The sequence below is a fragment of the Crocodylus porosus genome, unplaced genomic scaffold (assembly GCF_001723895.1).
Source record: "Crocodylus porosus isolate Cpor-Errol unplaced genomic scaffold, CroPor_comp1, whole genome shotgun sequence".
In the NCBI taxonomy this organism is placed as follows: Eukaryota; Metazoa; Chordata; order Crocodylia; family Crocodylidae; genus Crocodylus; species Crocodylus porosus.
Genome location: NW_017728906.1, coordinates 155,210,918 through 155,232,198, shown reverse-complemented (window position 1 = coordinate 155,232,198; position 21,281 = coordinate 155,210,918). Strand labels below are relative to the sequence as shown.

At 45.8% G+C, this 21,281-nt stretch overlaps 1 protein-coding gene across 2 annotated transcripts in view; it reads right to left on the bottom strand.

The window, feature by feature from the left end:
* MRPS31 (mitochondrial ribosomal protein S31) overlaps window positions 1–6,829 on the bottom strand; it is a 23,812-nt gene extending 16,983 nt beyond the window's left edge. Inside the window, exons 1-3 of one of the 2 annotated variants that reach the window (XM_019530014.1) lie at window positions 6,723–6,829; window positions 3,691–3,987; window positions 2,506–2,664 (exon numbers count right to left, since the gene is read on the bottom strand). In XM_019530014.1, the coding sequence (XP_019385559.1) occupies window positions 2,506–2,664; window positions 3,691–3,987; window positions 6,723–6,802 (536 nt within the window). In that variant the 5' untranslated portion in view covers window positions 6,803–6,829. The remainder of the gene's footprint in view (window positions 1–2,505; window positions 2,665–3,690; window positions 3,988–6,722) is intronic. The other variant, XM_019530015.1, reaches the window with a different exon arrangement.
* Window positions 6,830–21,281: the final 14,452 nt, after the last annotated feature.

Sequence of the window (21,281 nt, the reverse complement as noted above, 5' to 3'; positions counted from 1 at the left end):
TCTCTAACCACTCATATCAGACTTCTCTGCAACTTTTACATTTCTGATAATAGGAGATAACTAAAACTATAGACATCATTCAAGGGAAATTTATACCATGGATCTAGTGCAGTGGTGCTCAACATTTTGGCCTCCTGAGCTGCCCTGCACTGGTTTTTAGGCATGCACTGATAAAGATTTTTTGGGCCAATACCAATGGCTGATTATTGACCAGCCATATTGGCTGATACCAATCTGATTGCCTTTTTAAAGCTTAGCAGCTTGAAAAGCAGCCTCCGGCAGGTAGGTCTATTGGGTAGGGAAGGGGCATGAGGGGGGCAGACTGAAGCCCCCACGATGAGAGAGGGAGTGGGGCTGGGACAGGGAGGGGAGGCTCCGCACACTGCATGCACCCGCAGGGGAGGCATGGGGGGGCACATGCCCCCCGGATCTGTGCGCAGGGGAAGCATGGGCTGTGGCTGAGGGCTGGGGCTGCGCCAGCCTCTTCCTGGCTGTGCTTGGGTTGGGCGGGACAGGCAGCGGCCATGCTGGGAGGACTCCAGCTGCCTGCTCCACCTCCATCCGCCCCAAGCACAACCCTGGCCCAGCCCCCACCACCGGGAAGAGCCTGGCACAGCCCTAGCTCCCAGCAGTCAGCCCACCCTTGCCCCATGCACAAATCCAGGGGGGGACATGCCCCCTCCTCACAAGCTGCCTATAGCTCTGTCCCATGCCCCACCTTGGCTGAGCAGCGCCTTCTACTGCCCTAACCCCCTCCCTCACCATGGGTGCTTCAATCTGCCCCCCCACCCGACTTAACAGCCCAGATGCTGCTCTCTACGTTGCCAGGCTGCACTCCTGGTCACGTGCACGCTGTGGCTGTGTGCATGCACATGGCATTTATCAGCGACATTATCAGCCACGCTGGCCAAAAAAAGACAATTACTGACATTGTCAATTATCCTTTTATCGGTACCAATACAATATGGACCAATGTATTGGTGCATCTCTACTGCTTTTGCCTGGCCCTGTGCTGCAGGATCAGGCCCCATGCCACCCACACCACTTCTACTTAGCACTGCATGCTCAATCTAGTGCACAGGACCACAGCCTATGTGGCTCCCCATGGACTTATGGGGAGCCCCACAAGCCAAGTGACATGGGGCTAGGAGCTAAATCTAGGCCAACAGGCCAGGGGGCTGAGCACCTCACATAGCACAACACCATGATCTGGAAGGTGGTTTTCCCAGGGTGATTGTCTCTGATATGTCCTCCATAGGAGGTCTATATTGAACAGATTCTTTTTGATATTGGTTGGTGGACCTGGAGCGTGCTCCATCCACTCCATGCATTGACCTGGTATAGCAGTGCTTCCAGGACCAGTGGAAAAAAAAAAAAAAAAAAAAAAAAACCATTTTCAAACACCCCTTTAAAAAAAACCAATCCAAATAGTATAGATTCCAGGCATTTCAGGAGAGCTCCATTTATCTACCTATAATAACCCCTGGCACTCTTGCCTGATAGCTATGAATTCAACCTAAATGGGAAGCTTTCATTTTCCAACCTCTCAAGAACATGTATCACATTATTTTTAATGAAGTTAACTTTTATCTGGCACAGTGCTTCTCCCTGACTCTATTTGTAGCGATCTGTAACCTGTCAAAATCATAGCCGTTTTTCAGTAATTGAAACAGTAGATGTCAGCATGAAACGTTGTCAACTTTTTGGCTGCTTTCTCTGCTAATGCTCATTAGTATACCAACAGAAAAAGATATCCTAATCACTATAACACCCGACCAGTAACTTTTTGTCAGTCTTATTATGAACCTACATTTCCAATCACTATGTTGGCCAATAATGCGTTACTTGAATTTCCTCCCAAATGAAGGCTATTTTAATAAATTTCTGTACTACTTGTGGCTTATGGCAAATACATAGTCTCAGTAACAAGTATTAACCTTCTCACTCGCTGCAGATCCAATTTTCTGCTATTGCTCACTTTTTCATTAGATTTTACAGTTCCTTTTCTGAGCTGTTATGCTGGAAATAGCAGAATCAGAGAAGTCAGTAGCCTGTCTTTGGTCATCTTCACCAAATTTAAGTCAGCAAAGTTGTTTTGCACCTTCCAAACAAATAATGCTTGCCTGGTTGAAAACCAGGTAAGAAAAGGAAAAATGCCATGAATTTTTGGGGCTGTCTAGAAACTTTTGGAATGAAGGGTGAAGCTACAAACAGAAGCAGCCTTACTTCGGGGCACCTTGCAAAACTGCCATGAAAACTTAGCAGACCAGATGAAGTCTATAAGTCCATACCTTTAGTGATGACTGAGGCAGAGGGACGCAAACTGGACAATGCTACAAATATAACAGTTTAGTACAACTTGATCAAATCATATCTCGGTTATCAGCTTTGTAAAGAACATAGCTGAAGGTGTCTTTTACAGCCATTTGTCTGACAGTGTTTCCAACCATCAAGACAGCATGATGTTACAGGCCTGAACATTCCTGGGAAAAATAATATACAGACCTTACATTACTTGCTTCCCCACTTCGCTGTGCACATGTGATTTTGTGATGTTTCCTTAATTCTGAAAGTAAATCTGACAGTGTCTGTTTCCTGTTACATGGTAAGGAAGAGGCAATCATAGAGGCAGCTTTTACCAGAGCTGGACTTACAAGTGTGTCGCTGTAAGAAATGCAACAAATACAAAAATATGAAAAATCAAAATCATATACTTCTTTCCAAAGAATAAGTAGCTAACCAGTCTTAGTGCCAGCAATTACTGTAGGTCTTAACAACTTAGAGATAATGGTCATGCAACATTCAAAAAACAGGCCAAGTGTGTCTAGCTTTTGTCAACCAATCAAAGGGTGGGTAGAACTGCAGAGCTAGTATTCTCAAATCTGTAGCTGAAATACCAGCAAACTGCCATCTGCTAACTAATCAGAAGTTGAGCCAACATCTTTCCAGACAGATTACAATTATTATGCCAAGAACTATAAACAGCATAGATTATAAGAAAAAGAAAGCCATCATTAAGACACAGCTGTCCCATGACTTTTTTCCTCCTGAAAATAAGGATTTCAACTACTGGTATTAGAAAAAGGATTTCTGTCACTGACAAAAAGTCTTCCTCAGTAAAACATAGATATCATTATTTTTCCTCGTGATATTTTGCATAATCTTAACCACTGGATTTAGGAATAACGATCTGTTTTACGCATTAACATACTGGAGAGAGAAAAAAGATTTCTGCAGTTATTTTTTGATTCAAATATTTTTTTCCCTCTGGTTGCATCTAAACAACTGGCCTTCAGCTACAAAATTATATTTTTGATGACTGGTTGTACTCCCCACCTCATCAAAAAAAACTCCCCTTAAATATAGGCCTTATTCCCTCTTAAGTAACAATGGCATTTTAAGAGGAAAATTTTGTCATTCCTGCTAAAAAGTGACCCAAGGACAGCTCATAACGTTTCATTTTGAAAATTCCATTTCAGGAATACAAAGTTTGCAACAAAAAATACAATATGCTTTGTCCAGCCATTAATTAGCACTGTATTAGAACATACATTTGTATCAGTTGCAAAAGGACTGTTCCCTCAGAGAATCCTTCTCTATGATAAGCAAGAGTTTATGCCATTTTTTATCCTCAACATTAATAACATCAACTTGACAGAAAAGACATGATGTGAGGATACTGTACTTTACCTTGCAGCTTTCTTATTTTTATCTTCCAGAATTATTTCACTTGCACTCTCCATATGTTCTAGGGGGCTCTTGGTTCCCTTCTTCATCTGAAGTTTGTTTTCCAACAGCACTTCCTTATTTCTGCTTTCTTCTACTTTCATGCCATGAAGAATATTGAACAAGGTCTTCCTGTTATTCTTCTTTGTTTTCTTCTTCTGATTCTCTGAAGCCTTCTCAGTAGTACTGTCTGCAGAAATGGTAGACTCATCTTTCTGATTGCAGAACCCAGCACTACTGCTAAAGCACTTTTGTATTTTACTAGAAAAATCAGGGAGAGGGAAGAGGAAACAGAGACAAGGCATAAATTATACACTTTTAAGAACTGATGTGTTAGTAACAACCAACTGGGCATAATTTTGTAGAAACTGAACTGAGACATTCAGATTCAGAAATATTTTAGATTTGCAACTACTGAATCTTCATGCACTAGTCAGTTAAAGAGCTTTCTTTTCTCCATAAAAGGAGAGAGGTATGAACTGAATGAGTAGCATGGCACCCAAGCAGTTTGCTGAAACGTTGCAATCTCCACTTTCACCACAACTGTGGGCGCAATTTTGTAATACAGGCCATAATCTTGCAACCGTGTGACCCTGAAAAAGTCATCTGACCAAAGCCTTGTCTAACACTGCTGGCAAACTAGAAAAAACCTTAAATCTGCACAGAAATGCAGCCACAGTCTGTTATGCACTCTAGAACTGTGGAAGACTGAAATTACTACTAGACCTGGGTGATATTTTTGATGAAATGCAGATTTGGCAATGTCAAGATATTCTGCATCTTAGTTTCAGTTTCAAATCATTTGCTTTGAAAAAGAAAAAAACCTTTAAGAAGTTACGTTTCATTTTTAAAAAATGAAGTGTTTTGATTTTCAATTCAAAACATTGCCTCTTCAAATTTAAAAAAAAAAAATTAAATAAAGCTTGAAATTAAACATTTTATTTTCGGTCAAAGAAAACGTCAGCCTTGAAATGAAACAAACATTGTTTTAATATCTTGGCCATCAAAAATTTATATTTAGAACTCAACTTTCATTTTGAAAGCATGTTTCCATTCTTCCATTCTGTGTATAGTCAAACATGGATCAATGATATCTGGAGGGTTCACAGCCTGCTTAATTTGTGGCAGGCTGCTAAGAAAGGCTGTTTGTTACAGCCTTTATTTCAAAGGGGGCTACTGCTTCTTCACTCAGTTAAAGTTTCTAGTTGAAAAAAACATTAAGTTTCTAAACTGTGCTACTAACTTTTATCCAATGCTTTAAGCATACATTTCATTCTGCCAATGAACACCACTGTTTTCTCTCCCCTACCTCCCAGCTACATGAAACTTTAAATTATATGTAGGTGTATGTACATTCACTTAATTTGGTTCTCATCCCAAAAAAGGCATCTGCTTACTCTTTACTGTTAACCTGCAACAACTGGAAAAGCTGTGTGAGAGGGTGTTAATAATATATACCCCCATTCCCTGGTAGCGCTACTAGAACTATGGCGGGGGGAAGGGTAGTGGACTACCACAGAGGACTACGCAGAGTGCCAAGGGAAATGATAACATCAGCTGATCACCTGTTCTTGACCTCCCCATTATTAGCAACACAACAGGGCAGGAATTTCATATTTTCAACTAAAACAAACCAAAGAAAAGTCATTCGAGTATCCGCACAGGACATTACAGCAATGTAAGTCTTAGTGTAAAGCCACGCCTTACCTTATACCAGTGTAAACTTCCTGTTTAAAGATAAGCCTTTAGTCTTCACTTCTGTACATTTGTTAAAAGCAGGGAAGTGGTACTTCTCTGCCTCACAGGAATGACGCAAGGATACATACATTAAAAATAAAGCAGTCAGAGCAAAAAGCAATTGAACATGACCTGCCATCTCGGATGCAGTGATGAAGATGGCGAGTCCAAGGATAGAGAGAGAGACCAGGATCAGACTGATCACCGTATTTGAGGTCACAAAGAAATTTTACCCCCTGGTCAGACTGGTGCAGACTGTGGGGGGTTCTGCCTTTCTGTGTAGCTCTCTTGAGCTTATATTAACATTTCAGGGAAGCAGGTCATGGGCTGCTGCGGTTCCCTTACTTTCCCTGTGGCAGGTTAGGGTGTTAGCTGTGCATTGTGTCAGACCCAAGTTGCTGTATGTCGAGTTTAGATCAGCGGTTCCCAAACTGTGACAGATTGCGCACCATCAATTTAAAATGACACAACCTTAAGTACCACCAGCAAATGTTTTGGCATACGAAGTAATTATAAAAAATCTGTTAACACGTATCACTGACAGGGTGTCTGTGTACCAGATTGGGAACCGCTGGTTTAGATGATGGTTTATATGGGGATGATCTTGCTTCACACAAGGGTTGGACTAGGTGACCTCTGGAGGTCCCTTCCTGCCTGACTTCTCCATGATTTCTATGACCCAGAGGTTACAGCAGAGATCAACTGAGCCTGAGCTAGTCTTGTGTATTGCAAAACAAGGCAGCAGTGCACCACGGAGCATCAGGAGGAACAGCACTCACAAGCCTGGGGCAGCAGCTACTCTTCTGCTTTGCTAGGCCCTGCCGAGGCCACCTTCCACAAAACCACCCAGGTACATTAGAAAGAGGCCAACAGAGAAGGTGCCACAACAACACTCAGAAACCCGGAGCCGTGAGGGGCAGGGAGAGGCCATCCTTTTTTCCCTGCTATGCGTGTCAGTGTTTTTAATTCTCCCCAGATGCACTGGATGCCGGCTACGGCCAAGTCTGGGGACTTCAATGGGGTTGTGCCCATTCTCCTGGCTAAAGGGCATTGCCCTCCGCTCAGGGTCACGCCGATATCCGGATTTCGGGTCAGGAAGGAATTTTACCCCCGGTCGCATGGAGGAGAGCACCTTCCTCCGCCCCGGGGCCTCTAGAGCGCCCACCGGAGCATGCGCAGTCCCTGGGACCCCGCCGGAGGGGGAGGGGGAGGGGCAGCCCAGCCCGGGAACAGCGCTGCCGCCGCCCGCCGCTTGGTACCTGCGAGGCGGCCGCGGACAGACGGGCAGGGGGCAGCAGACAACGGCCGCGCAGCGCAGCGCGCACACGCGGCTCCACATCCCAGCGTCGCCGAGCTGGAGCGGGACCGGAAGTGGGACCGGAAGCAGCGCGCGGTCCGCAGCCTCAACGTCCCCTGCCGCCGCTGCCCGGCTCGAAAGCTCAGCTGAGAAAAGCGTTCCGAGGTCGCGGGCGGCGCCCAGGGGCTTCCCCTGCAGCCTCTAGGCGGGACGCGAGGGAGGAGCAGGACCTGGATCCTGCCTGTGCCACTGATTCCCTGCCTGGCCTTGGGCATGTCCCTTCAACCCCCCCATGACATTCTGTCAGATGCCACGGGGCTGTCCCTACCTGCCCCGAACCCCCGCCTTGGCCCGGCCCCTGGGGGTCACCCATAGGCAGATGTAGGATTTGGACAAGGGGGTGCAGGTGAGGAGGTGTATCATCACCAGGAATCCTGTTTTGTCTGATTCAAAAAAAAATCCCCAATTTTCTGGTTTTAAAAAAAGGAACGCAAAATCCACAATTTCCTTGAAAAAAATGAAATGTCATTAATATGTAGATATATATAGTGACGTTTAATTCTTATCACAGAATAACATGGATTTTGGGTTACTCTCTTTAACCCAAAAATTGGGGATTTTTTTTTTATCAGAGAAAACCAGGATCCCTGATCATCGCATATAAAAACAACACTTTTTTTCTCCAAGTAAAAATAAATGAGAAGCTTTACTAACCAGTTACGGGCCTAGGGTTGTATTATTCAATTTAAGACTGAAGCAGAAATGCATACAGCTTCACTGAAATGAGTTAAAAACAGTCTGCAGGGCTGTGAAATAGGAGCTTCATTACTAGGGGTAGCAAAGACAGCAGCATGGCAGAACAAAAGCTAGCTTCATTGATGGAAGATCAGGACCATAAAAAAAAAAAAAGAGGGTGGTCAAATGAAGAGTTTAGAAGGGATCAGGTAGATTATAATGAGCTATGAAGTCAATTGACTCCCTCAGCACTGCCTGACTAGAAATGCTTCTGCCACTGCCAGGCAGTTGATTTTAAACTTTGGGTGAAGCAGGACTCCAAGGAGGGTGCAAGAGCCAGTGCCATCATCGCCATGAGGTATTTGAATTTCTATAAACTTCTTACTGTGGAAAGTAATACATCAGGAGGCAAAACAAAACACTGCAAACACCTAAATTACAGATTCATATACTTTGGAAGCACGCCACTATATACTGGTGTGTAGCAAATGCTTCTATTTGGAGCAGCATTACAGAAAGGAAAGTGGATCACTGAAAAAGTTGAAAAACTTTAACAGGTATGTGTGAGCTGAATCAATCCTAAGCTTTTTCTAAGGCGAGCATTGTATATATGTAGTAGCTAGAATAAATAAATAAGCAAATTTACCCTGATCTTCACCCCAGTCTTACCCTGGTACTCTTCAGTGGTCCATTTGATAATAACATAACTAAGAGATTTAGAAGAAAGTTCCTTCAAGGGAAGGTTGTTCTTAGGTTGTAGATGCTTATCTCTTCCTCTGAAACAGGGTACTAATCTGTACTGGGAACAGGTTACCGTGTTAGATGGACCAGTGACCTCATTGGGTCTCATATGGTCATCTCCATGTGGTATAAAATTCTAAGTTTCATCACAGCTCTTTTTTTTTTTAAATCTTCCATATTTCAAGCTGAATTAGCCAAATCAAATTCCAAATCTGTGAGTCAGTCCAGAACTATAAGTGGCTCTACTACTGGCAAACATCCTCCACTCCCATCTGGGACTTCAGATGTTTCCAGATCCTTTGGCGGGCATCCTACTTGCAGGCCCAAGCCTGGAGGCGTTGGGTTCAGATGCCCCCGGAGTTTTGCTTGCCCTCAGCCATATGGTTGCAGAAGCAAGCTAGGGAGGAGTCTCCCCTTTCCTTAAAGTGGGCATAAAGCCAAGACCTTCCCACTCCAGCAGCTAAGTGGGAGGTTAACTATACATTACCTTAGCAGGTACTATACCTGTGCCAGGAAAGCGGTCTCTCCCAGCTGCAGCTAGGAAGACCACCTCAGTGGTCACAGTGTTTCACTTGCCAGGTAAGCATAGGACTATGCTTGATCTGAGCCTGCACAGCTACACAGTGTGGAGTCATTGTCACGTTTTTGAAGCATGATTTACACCAACAGTCCAGGGTTTGTCAGTCTGAGATTCTGTGCTACATATACTAAGCAGATGGAGCAAAAGGATAGCTTTAAGCCACTTTCTGCTGTCAAGATGGTTAGCTGTCATAAATTAGAATAGTCTCTAGCTGTTCTAATTTACACCAATAGTTATAATGGCCCTCAGAGCAGCCCCAAATTGTAAAGGTCAGAAAAATAGATTAATGCCATCTTCCCTCCCCTCCCTGCCCAGTGTCTCCTGAGCTGTCATAGCCCAGAATCCTCATAGTGCCTTTACTTCAGATACCAGCTCCTGCCTTTTGGGCTATGCCTTACAAAACGGCAGTGCAACACTACTTATAGTGTCCTTTTTTGCTTGCATAGAGGGAATTCTTCCTCTACCATCTGTGACAATTCTGGTCATGCCACCATAGTACAAATAGGCTGGGACAGGGGATGAGATCTGCCCCTTTGTCTTTTCTTAGAAACTGCATTTTTCACTGCCAGTCACTTCATGAAGGGCTTCAGAATAGCTCTCTGAACAAGCACTTAACTGGCTGTGAGCTAACCACAGAAGTTTCTTGTAAAACTTGTAATAATATCTGGTGTGGGCATAATAAAATTAGGTTCTGGTGCTTTACATACAGCTGGACTCATTTTACACTAGAAGTGAATATGATATCCAATGGAATAGAATAATTCTGAACCATACTTAGACAAATGAACAGAATTCTATCAAATCCTAGATGCAAATAATACAAATGGAAACTCTTGTGTTCAGCAGAAATTTTGTGGGCTCAGTTTAGCCTATCTGATGCAGGAGGTCACATGCACCCCGGATAGTGCTAAAATGTTTGCAATGTCACATTCCTGTGGAGAGTTTGTTTGTGGAAAGACAGCTTTAAATATCTATAAAATGGCCTGAAAAGTCTGGGTTATTTTCCAGTAAAGGTTGCTTTTGTTGGTGGTGATTTTGGGACAGCCATCAGCAATGTACAGCCTGCAGGCCAGATCTGGGCTGCAGTCATTGGATCTGGTCTGTGAAGCCAGGGGGTTTTACCCATGCCACACCACAGCCAGGTATGAGAAGGGTAGTGTGTCACTGCCATGGCTAGGCTGCAGAGGGAGTTTTGCATGCTAACATTGTCAGGTGGTGAGAAAGAAGCAGCAGCAGGCTGGGAACACCAGCTTACCTGGGACCCAAGCCACTGTGATCCAGCCCACAGCTTGAAAATCTCATCAACCTTTATTGGGTTGTTTTCGTTATCTTGGGAATTCAGATCCTGTCTATCTTATTTTCCCTGAAAACTTTTTCAGCAACTACAGAACTTCTCAGTTGATATTACACTCCAGATACCATGGAAATTAAGCCTTATGGTCTACAACCCTAGGGCAGACTTGATTGACAGTTCTGCCCCAGAGGATGCATACTGGAAGCCCCTGAACAGATGCACCTAAGCAGATTTGTTGCAGACCTGAGTTCCCTGGAAGCAATGAAATATCAAGCCTCAGGGCAGATATGTTTGATGAGTCTTCTTGGGGGTAGAAGATACTGGAAGCCCTTTGCATCTGCTTTTGGAAACTGACTCTGTGCTATTAGTAATGAAACTGCCAGAACGTCAGTTTCACTGAGCAGATGCAAGGTCTGGGGAGCTTACAGTTTTCCAGAAATTAAAATAAAAATAGTTCCAATCTAGTTCAGATAGAACTACATTTAAAACCAAAGAAAAACAAATAAAACCCATGAAATGTCCACTGAACTTGAAAGCCTGGATTTTGGCTAGCTCTAGTTTAAATTTCAACTGCAAGGCATTTCCTTTATCTTTCGGCCAAGTTCTATAGATCTTAAGAAAGGAAGAAGGAAGGAAAAAGAGGGGGAAACACAGAAGAGAGTGGATAATGGATACAAAAGAGTGAACAGAAGTAGGACTCAATCTGGCAACAACAGATTTAATTTATTATTAACAACAATTAATAAACAATTGCAGAGAGATCTAGTTTATCATAACACCAGCCATCAAATTGAGATATAAGAATAATTATTTTTATTATTGATGATAACAGCAGTGATGAAATAATGACCAGTTGTTCTTTGTGCCCACAGAAGACTGGACAAGACATATTGGGCTTAAATTGTAACAAGAGAGATTGAAGTTAACTATTAGGAAGAACTTTTTAACTCTGAGCATGGTTAAGCAGTGGAACAGATTACCTAGAGAGGTTGTGGAAACTCTCTCATTGAAAGTTTTTAAGAGCAGGTTAAACAAACATCTATCTGAGATGGTTCAAATAGGGATGCTTCAGCCTTGAGCAGGGGGTTGGACTAGATGCTCTCCTGATAGTTCTTCCAGCCTTGTTTTATTATGATTTTGTGATTTTTGGCTCTATGGCCCAGTTGCTTTCATTAATTAGTTTCTTTAATTTCCCAACACCTGCCCTTTGGAAATCAAGAACTTTAGTCACAAAACTGCTTTTGTTTATCTTTCCATTTAATTTACACCAAGTCACCTCATGATCACTTGATCTAAGATTATTTTTCACAACCTGCTCTTCAACAAAGAGGGGCAAGGGTGTCTACCTGAGCCCAGCAGCCTCTTAGAGACACCATGGTTAAGGCCTGTGTAGCAAGGGTTCCCAACTCCTGCTACTTGAGAGCCAGGGAGCCAGCACCAAAGGGATGCAGTTAGATAGGCAACTGGGCAAAGCCCAGCAGCAACACAGTGTGCATGCAGGGAAACTCAAAAGGAATTAAGGAGCAGCAGGGGAGGAGGCAGTGGCTGCAGTTTAGGGTGGAACGCTTGCCTGAGCCATGTGACCAGAGAGGGCTGAGCCTAGCCCATTAAATGCCTGGCTCCATGGAGGACAGATTGCCTGCTGGCTTGGGAGGTAACAGAGAGGCATCCAACTGATCAGGTATCTGAGGAGCTGTAAGGCGCCAGCAGCTACAAGGTAGGAGCAACTGCATAGGTGGTGGAAGGCCAGGGCTAAAGGGGCTTGGCCCCTCCAAACGTGGGGCAGCAGATACGGCCACAAGGCAGCCCGGCTGTGGGCTCTGGGTGGCTGCAGCAGGAACAGGAAGAGGTGGGGATGGGTGCACATGCAGCCAGGATCATAGTCTGATGTGGGGACCACTGGCAGGCACATACTGCTCCTATTCTGTGAAGGGGAAGGGCTGGGAGGGGGTGCAGATTAAGACCCTCACAGTGAGGGAGGGGAGGGGGGCAGGGGTTAGGGTAAAATGGGGCCCCAGCTGGGCTGGGTGGTGGGACAGTCTGAGCCCGGACGGCTCATCCAGGGGCACAGAGGGCTCCTGCTGCTGTGTGCAGTCCTGGGGCAAGCACAATGGGCATGTGCGCCCTTTTCCTCCTGCCCTCTGCCCTCCTGTCAGTGGGATGCACAAGGCATCGTGGGGCTCTGGGTGCAGAGTCCAGCATGCAGTGGCAGCCATCTCTGCCCTGCACACAGATGGGGGGGCACATGTCCCCTGGGCCTCTCCTGAGGTGCATACAGCAGCAGGAGTCCCCTCTCCCCCTCCCCAACCCCTGTGGTCTTGGATGAGTTGCCTGTGCTCTGATTGTCCCACCACCTGGCCAGGGCCCCATTTGCCTTAGCCTCTGCCCTTTCTCCTCCCCCCGCCCCTTCCCCCACAGACTTACCTGTATGTGCACCTCCACATCCAGCATGTGTGCACATATTCAGCCCCCCAAATAATTTTTTCTCCTGCCTGTGAGCAACTGGGACCCTGAGAGACCCAAAGGGGGTTTATGAGTGCTTTGTAGTGGGTGTGGCTGAAAGGGGAGGATAGGAGGCCACAGGGGTATATGAGGGGCATGCAGTTAGATGCTGGGGATGGCAACTCTGGCAGAGTCAGGGACTTGAACTGCGCTTTTAGCCCCCCAAGGGCTAGGGGATGGCATGTAGAGAGAGCAGCCTTGCCTTGGGTCAGGGATCCTAGGAGGGCTGGTGCAAAATGTGAGATGGAGCTTGGAAACCTGACATGGATTGGGTTGAGAAAGCTGGGCCAGAACAGCTGGCCCACCTTCATGCTGGCCCAAAGCCAAGAGGACTGAGGCCACTACAGAGGTGAAGAACATTGGCAAAATAACATCTGTGAGGCATGGCCATGGCTATTGAGAAAGATGGAGGACACAAACTCAACCCTTAAGGCAAGTGGACCAGAGGAGCCTGAACCATGAAGAAGAACTGTGCAGTGGGGCTGGAGGCCCAAGGCAGGTGGGCCAGGTTGAGCCCAAAGAGGAGCAGAGAACCAGAAAGAGAATCCAGAGCTAACCGGCCTCCCTGTTTTGTTTGGACTTTAATCAGCCAGCCATCAAGGAAAAATGCTTTGAAGCTATACAATTAAAACACTATAAAAAGCAAGACAGAAAACTGCCAGCAAGGTGTGCAGTCCAGGAAAGATCAAGAAACCATCCTGCACCCAGTCCACAAGTGAAGGCTTCAAGGCTGGAACAGGTTTCCTGCCTGCATTGGTGTGAGAACACCGCTGCAGCTAAATATGTACTAAGACTTCCTGTAATAGCTCATTTTATATTAGAAAAGAGTCTTTTTTCTGTCATTTAGTTTTGCAGCTTGTTGGTAGTTATTAAACCAAGCCTTTCTGCTATTTAAAAATTGACACAACACTCAGTTGATTAAAGCACTAGGTTTAAAAACCTGTGTATTACATGCAACAAAACCCACATGTTATTCCCAAATCCCCACAAAAACTTGTCTAACTTCTGCGTGTTTGTAAATCCATCTGGCCCCTAGGGGTCTTCCACATGAAATTTTAAAATGGGTGTTGCAAAATGATGCTTCTATTGTGTGAAGGGGAAGGGGCTGGGAGGGGGTGCAGATTAAGGCCCTCACAGTGAGGGAAGGACATGTAAAAATGCTTTTATAGCAGAAAGACCTGTGGCAATTCATAATGATGGCTTTCAGCCTGTACAGTGCTCCTGCATTTTCAGAGACTGATGGAAAGAGCATTACATGAGTCCACTCTTGGCCTTCTTGTTAAACCTTGATGATAACTTGGCCCACACAAAAAGTCAATCTCCCGCTTTTGTGAATAGTATATAATAAGCTAAAAGGTTCCACTCTGACATTAAACTCATGAACATGTGAAATGTTTTGAAAAAGGACTTATCTTGGGCACACAAGCAAAGGAAATTTTCACTGACAGAAAACTGAGGCCGTGCATAGGTTTGCCAATATTGCAAAACCACGACACATCTTGGGTGAGAAATGGGAAAAAAAACAATCATGAGTTTAGTATTTTCAGGGTTGAAAAAGCCTCTTGTGACTTCTCCAGTCTTGGCCTATCCATGTTTCAAGATCCCTTTCATATTAGACACTAATATGCATTTAGCATACTAAAGCACTAGGGTTGGGAGAAATATTGAAACAAGAACACAAGGGACTTGAGGCTTGTGGGTAATTGCAGAAAAAATCTATGGTGGGGTGAAGATTTAACTATTCAAAAGGAACTCCTTGTAGTGGTTAAATCTGTAGACCATTTCCATCACTATCTGCATGAGAAGAAGCTAATGTTCAGGATCAACCATGCATCTCTGCAATGGCTCTCTGCAGCCAGGAATCCCAAAAGGTCAGTTGGCAGGAGATTGGGTAGATTGCAATGCTATGACTACAGCGACACAAGGGCTAGGGGGCATTCATGCACCTCTTGTTGGGACACTAACTGCAAATACTGCCTACGCAGGAGAAAGAGGACCTTGTTGCTCAACCAGATGAGGTGTCTATGTCTTCTCCTCCCAAAACTTGCAGAAATGTAAATGTTCCTAGTTCAGCCAGTGAGGCCATGGATGTGAAGTTGCAGCAATGATCTCCAGAGCAATTAAAAGCTTTCTGAAGAGAAGACTCTGACCTCAAAATAACACACGATTTAAAAAAATCAGTTGGCAAAAGCAGCCACCCTTGAATGAAATTTACCTTCTCTATACTACAGTCAGCAAAAGCTTTCTGGTCATGATGACAAAGCTAGAGGTTTGAAGATGAATTATTGCACAGATGTTAAAAAAACAGCAGTTCATGTGTACAGATAGCAACTGTGTGTATCAAATGCAGGAAAAGGAAGTCTTGAGGTAATTTTAAATGGACACTTCGTGGTGGCAAGCTAAGTGCAGAAAATATTTCTATTGGGCAACATGTAGACAGAATCTAGGCACATAAATTGTGAGGTTAGTACTACAATGTTGTTAAGGACTTGTCTACATGGTGATTTACACAGACAGTCTGGGCACAGAGGTTTATACAATGCAACTTCTTACAACCAAGTAACAGTCAGTGTACATGTGCAATTAATGCAACTGAATTTTCTGCACAGAAAATTCAGGTGCATTAAACTGCACCCAGGCATGTGGGCCTTCCCCAAGGAGAAAAGGAATGATCTTGCAGTTGGCCATTTTGGCAAATCACCCTTTACAGAAAACAGGTGAGAGTTCCTGCAAATACTAGCATCATTAGTTTTTCTAAACCAACCTGTATGGACACTGATAGCCCCAATGCAGTGGCCAATCAGCCTTTCTTAGAAAACTAGTAGGGGTGCACCAATAACGATTTTTCTTGGGCAATACCAATGGCCAATTATTAACCAGCCATATTGGCCGATACTGATCTGATAGCTGATTTATAGGAATGCAGCCCATCAGCTTGGAGAGCAGCCTCCTGCTGATAAGTCAGGGCAGGGGGAGGGACAGATGAAGGGGGCAGATTGAGGCCCCCACAGTGAGGGAGGGAGTGGGGCAGGGATAGACACTGCCAAGGCTGTGAATGCGACCCTGGGAGTGGGACAGAGCCGCAGGCAGTTCATCCAGGGGACACGGGGGCAGGATAGCTCCCTGCCACTGCACACACAACCACAAGAGGCATAGGGGACATGTGCCCCCACAGATTTGTGCATGGGGCAAGGGCACACTGCCCACTGCAGGGCCAGGCGCTGAACCGGCCTCTTTCCAGTGAAGCATGCTATGCTAGGGCTGTGCTCAGGGGGGGCAGTGGCACTGAGAGGGGTGGCTTTGTTGAATTTTGGGGTGGCTATAGCTCACTCTAGCTGCCCCTCCCAGCATGACATTGCCCACCTGGAGCACAGCACCAGCTCAGGCCCCCCACCAGGAAGAGGCTGATGCAGCCCCTGGCCCTGAGCCTGCAGCAGACAGCCTACTTTAGCCCTGCATACAAATCTGGGAGAGATGCATACCCCCCATGCCTCCCCTGGGGGTGCATGCAGCGGTAGGGAGCTACCCTTCCACCCCACCTCCAGTGCCTCCCAAACAATGCCTGCAGCTCTGTCCTGCTCCCCAGGGTTACATTCACTGCCTTGGCTGGGCAGCCCCTGCCCCTGTCCCACTCCCTCCCTCACCATGGGGGGCCTCGATCTGCCTGCTCCCACACCTCTTCCCCACTCCTGCCCTGCCCCCAAAAGACTTTCCGGCAGGATGCTGCTCTTCAAGCTGCCAGGCTGCGTTCCTGGCTGTGTGCATGCTATGGCTATGCATGTGCACATGACATTTATTGGTGACATTATTGACTACACTGCCAAAAAAAGCTGAATGCCAATCCTGTTAATTTTCCTTTTATCAGTCCCTTCAAGTAGTTGAAGGCCACTATCAAATCCCCTCTCAGTCTTCTCTTTTCTAGACTAAAAAACTGCAGTTCCCTCAGCTTCTCCTCGTAAGTCCTCGTAAGTCATGTGCCCCAGCCCCTGAACCACTTTTATTGCCTGCTGCTGGATTCTTTCCAATTTGTCCACATCCTTTCTGTAGTGGGGGCCCAAAACTGAATATAGTACTCCAGATGTGGTCTCATCAGTGCTAAATACAGGGGAATAATCACTTCTCTCAGTCCTGGGATATTGATTTTTGGGGACAAACTCCAATGAATTTGCAGAAGATTCAAGTCTTAATTCAGACTGCAGGTCTCAGGTCCACTCTGGTTTTCAACTTGACATCTTTTGGATAGTTAACTGTGATTGCAAGTGGCTGGACTCTGAGACCGAGGTAGTAATCCCTGCCCACTGTTGGTTACTCTATGTTTGTAGCACGGTCTTCACTTACCTGTGGATGTTTGTTTCTGAAGTCCAGAGACAGCCCTGCACTTGGTGAAAGTCTTTCAGGAAAAGTCTTCTGGAGCAGGTGCTCAATCTAATCATCCCTGATCTCCTCTTCATCACGTTCTTGCTCTCCTCTAGATGCCTCACAGTAGAAAAAGGGGAAGATGTAGCTGCTGCAGTAAAAACTACTCAGCACCCTGGCAATTGATTTGCAAAGCTGCAGCCATCTGGTGGGAATATGTCAAATACGTCTGTTCAAACTATTGAATATTCCTGACCAAGAGCATCACAGTGTAAAGAACCATCCTTGAGGGTTGGCTAGCAGTCTAAAAATGAGGTGGAATATAGGGTGGCAAAAGAGAATTCATGGGCCCGTTAGAGTGATTGAGGCTGATGAGCAATATTCAGTGGCAGCTCTGGGCTATTTCTCAATAGATCTTACACAGTAAGGAAGCCTGTGACAGAAAGTCTATGATAGTAATAGGTTCGAGTGAATTAGATTTGGAGTCCTGTGTGATCAAGTGAGACGCTTTAAATCCAAAATACTTCAGCAAACTTTTGCCATAAGATGAATAAACCTTTGGAGGGACTCTGTACTGTATTGCCCAAATAAACGCAGTGATGTGCAGGAAATAGTTTGGTCCCCAAATTAACCCAAAGTTATGGATAAGGACCATCTAAGGAGCTCTTGGGAGAGCTTAATTCCAGTGGGCCTTCCCTGCCTCTCTCTCTCCAAGACTAAACGTGTAGCTGTCAGAGCTGCCCCTAGGGTACGTGGGGCCCAGAGCACATCAGCCTATGAGGGAGTGGGGCGGTAAAGGGTGGCAAGCGGCTGGAGCATGGAGCTGTTGGCATGCGGCAGTCACACAGAGTGGTGGCGCCCTCGGCAGGGCCTGTGTGGCACTGTCCATGGGGCCCCCCCAAAGCTTGGGGCCCAGGGTAGTTGCCCCAATTCACACCTACCCACAAGGGATGGCTCTGGTAGCTATATAAGTTGCTAGAAAAAAAACTTCCTCAGATGTGAATTCCGCAGTTAAACAGAACAGGCAATTTCCATTCAGCCAACCAGTTCCACAGGAAAAGGGTGGTACTCTTTGGGGGCTCATTGAGAGAGGCCCTCAGCAAGGCCTCTCTGCGATCACTTCCATAGTAACTGAAAGTATTTTAAGCAGGGAGCGTACAATTCCAAAGGGTAAAAACTGCTTTGTACTAGCCATACAAAACTAGCCTGACAAGCAGATGTTGTAGGTGTGTAAATAGTTAAGGCTGTATCACTCCTAATCTATCAAATCACTTATTACCTGCTTAATGTATCACCCTTTTAGGTTGGGATGACAGGCAAAGTTAAGGCAACTAAAGTGGAGAAGCAGAGACAAAGCTCTGAACCAGGCTGAAAAGAAAGCCAGAACCATTACTTATCAAGAACCTGGGAAAAGCCTAATGAATAGATCTCTGGGTTGGGATTCTGACTGAAAGAGTTGGTGCTGTGAGCAGACAAACTGTCTCGGGTTGTTTGATTCGCTCTTTGTTAAGACAGAGGGACTCTATACTTCCTTGAAAGTAAGAAGAATAGCATCAAACAGACTGGGCAGCATCACCAATTTCTTCTCTCCATTGGACTAAAATACAGGACTTCAGCTTTGGCTCTTCACCGCTGTCTAAAGGGCTAATTTACATTAGTACACCCCATGTAGTAGGATGCAGATACACTAGATAGCCACATTGGGGCAGTACTCCCACTGGAATATGGCCCTACTCACATAAATTAACTCAAGGCAAACAATTTAGTATTCTGTTTCAAGAACACCTGATTTGATTTCTAAATCTTCTGTGCATGGTTCAGTCCACAGCAGTTTTGTCATTTGTAGAAAGAATGTGACCTCAAAGTAGTAATGTATGACCTACTGCTATGCCCTGCAATAATCACAGCATGATGTTTACATTGGACACGCAATGACTGTGGACAGTTTATAATCTAACTCCTGAGAAGGTCATAAGTGTCATGTGTAGCAGGGGCTAAGATAATTTTCAAACAGTTCATTTCTCCAACAACAACATAGTCCTATGGAAATTCTAAGTCAATACAAAACCCAAAAGTTTATAACTGAGCAATAACTTGTTTCAGAGCAGTAATTAACTTACTCAAGCTAAATTTTATCATGAACGTAGCAAAATACTCCCAGTTTAAAAGAATAAAATCACTTACTAATTAACTGTTCATTCCCCGGAATTGCTTCTAAACTAGCCTGTTTTTCATTAGCAGTTCGACCCTTAACAGTACAATGAGAGTTATGAGTGGCATTTGTAAAAGGAATACCTCTCCACCCCTCAATCTCCTACCCCCAAATGTGACACAGCCTCAGCTACATCACAGTCCAATGGCTGGGAATTGGCTCCAAGTTCGGACCCAGAGACTGGTAGGCGATGGAAGAAAATGATAATGGCGCTCCATGACCAGTGGTGTCCCCTGAGGCTTGGTCCTTGGACCTGTACTCTTTAACATCTTTATTAACAATGTGGACACTGGTGTCAGAAGCAGACTGGTCAAGTTCGCTGATGACACCAAACTTTGGGGTAGAGCGTCCATGCCCGAGGATAGGCTGGTGACCCAGCCTGACCTTGATAGGCTTAGAAAGTGGGTGGATAAAAACCTGATGACATTCAGTACAGAAAAATGCAAGGTACTCCACCTTGGGGGGAAAAAAAATCCACATCACACTTATAGGTTCAGCAGTGCTATGCTCACTAGCATCACGGCCGAAAGGGACTTGGGGTCATGATCAACCACAAAATGAACATGAGCCACCAATGCGATGTTGCAGCTGGTAAAGCGAACAAAACTCTGCCTTGCATCCATAGATGCGTCTCAAGCAAATCTCAGGATGTCATCCTCCCACTGTGCTCAGCCTTGGTGAGGCCGCAGCTGGAGTACTGCGTCCAGTTTTGGGCTCCACAATTCAAGAAGGATGTGGAGAAGCTCAAGAGAGTCCAGAGGAGAGCCACGCACATGGTCAGAGGGCAAGAGAATAGGCCTTACGAAGACAGGCTGACAGCCATGGGACTCTTCAGCCTGGAGAAGCACAGCCTGAGGGGGGTCCTGGTGGCTGTCTATAAGTATATAAAGGGTGTACAGCAGGACCTGGGGGAGTGCCTCTTCACCAGAGCGCCCCAAAGGATGACAAGATCAAACAGTCACAAACGCCTCCAAGACCGTTTTAGGCTGGACATAAGGAAAAACTTCTTTACTGTCTGAGCCCCCAAGGTGTGGAATAGACTCTCTCCAAAGGTGGTGCAAGCACCTACTCTGGACACTTTTAAGAAATGTTTGGATGCTTATCTTGCTGGGATCCTTTCACCCTAGCTGACTTCCTGCCTCTGGGGCAGGGGGCTGAACTCGATGATCTTGTGAGGTCCCTTCCAGCCCTAATGTCTATGAAATTCTATGAAACACCCTTTATTGGAAGAAACAGATGTTACTTTGACCCAGCTCCGCAGCATCTGTATAGATCGGATGCATCAGCAGGGCTTCTGGGCGCTTTTATCTAAAGCTGATTCAATCAGCTATTAGATTAAAGCACGAGAAAAGCTCCCTTAAAGTGCCCAGTCTATACAGAGGTTGGGCGAGCCAGGTCCAACTAATGCAATGCTTCTTCTGGGCACGTGCTGGGCTCCGCGTCAGAGCACACCAAGTTTAAAGTAAAGTACTGTATCCCCCTACTCCCTCTTCCCTCTTTTTTTTTTTAACATCTCCAAGCAGCCTAAATGCTGGAGGCTGCAAGTGAGAGAGGAACAGGGGAAAAATTCTCTCAAATCTTGTTCACTCTCCCTCTCAGCACCTGCTCCCTGCCGCCACGTGACACAGGCCTACTCATGCTTTGGGAACCCACGACAAACATCTACAAGCCCCCCCTAAAAAGCGACAGCACTGAGCATACAACAACAGACTGTTTGGGACAAATGCAGAAGTGGACAGAAAACAGTGGCAGTCTCAGGTTGGAAACAAGGGGGCGTGAGGCAGGGCACACGGGCGGCCCCTGAATTTGCTGAGGGCGCTGGTGGGCACTGCGCAGTGCAGCTCTGCCGAGGAATGAGGAGGCAGCCCCACGCACGAGATCAGTACAACTGGCCTGAAGTATTTGAACGATACATAAAATCAGTGGCGAAGCCAGCATGATAACACACACTTGAACATAGGCCAGGCTCTACAAACTGATGGCCATAATCCCTAGGCTCGATATGAACACAGCAGTAACAACACTCCTCTCCTTTCCCACCTGGAAGCCCCAAGGCCCCCGGGGGCGGGGCGGGGCGGGGCGGGGTGCAGCGCGCTCCGCC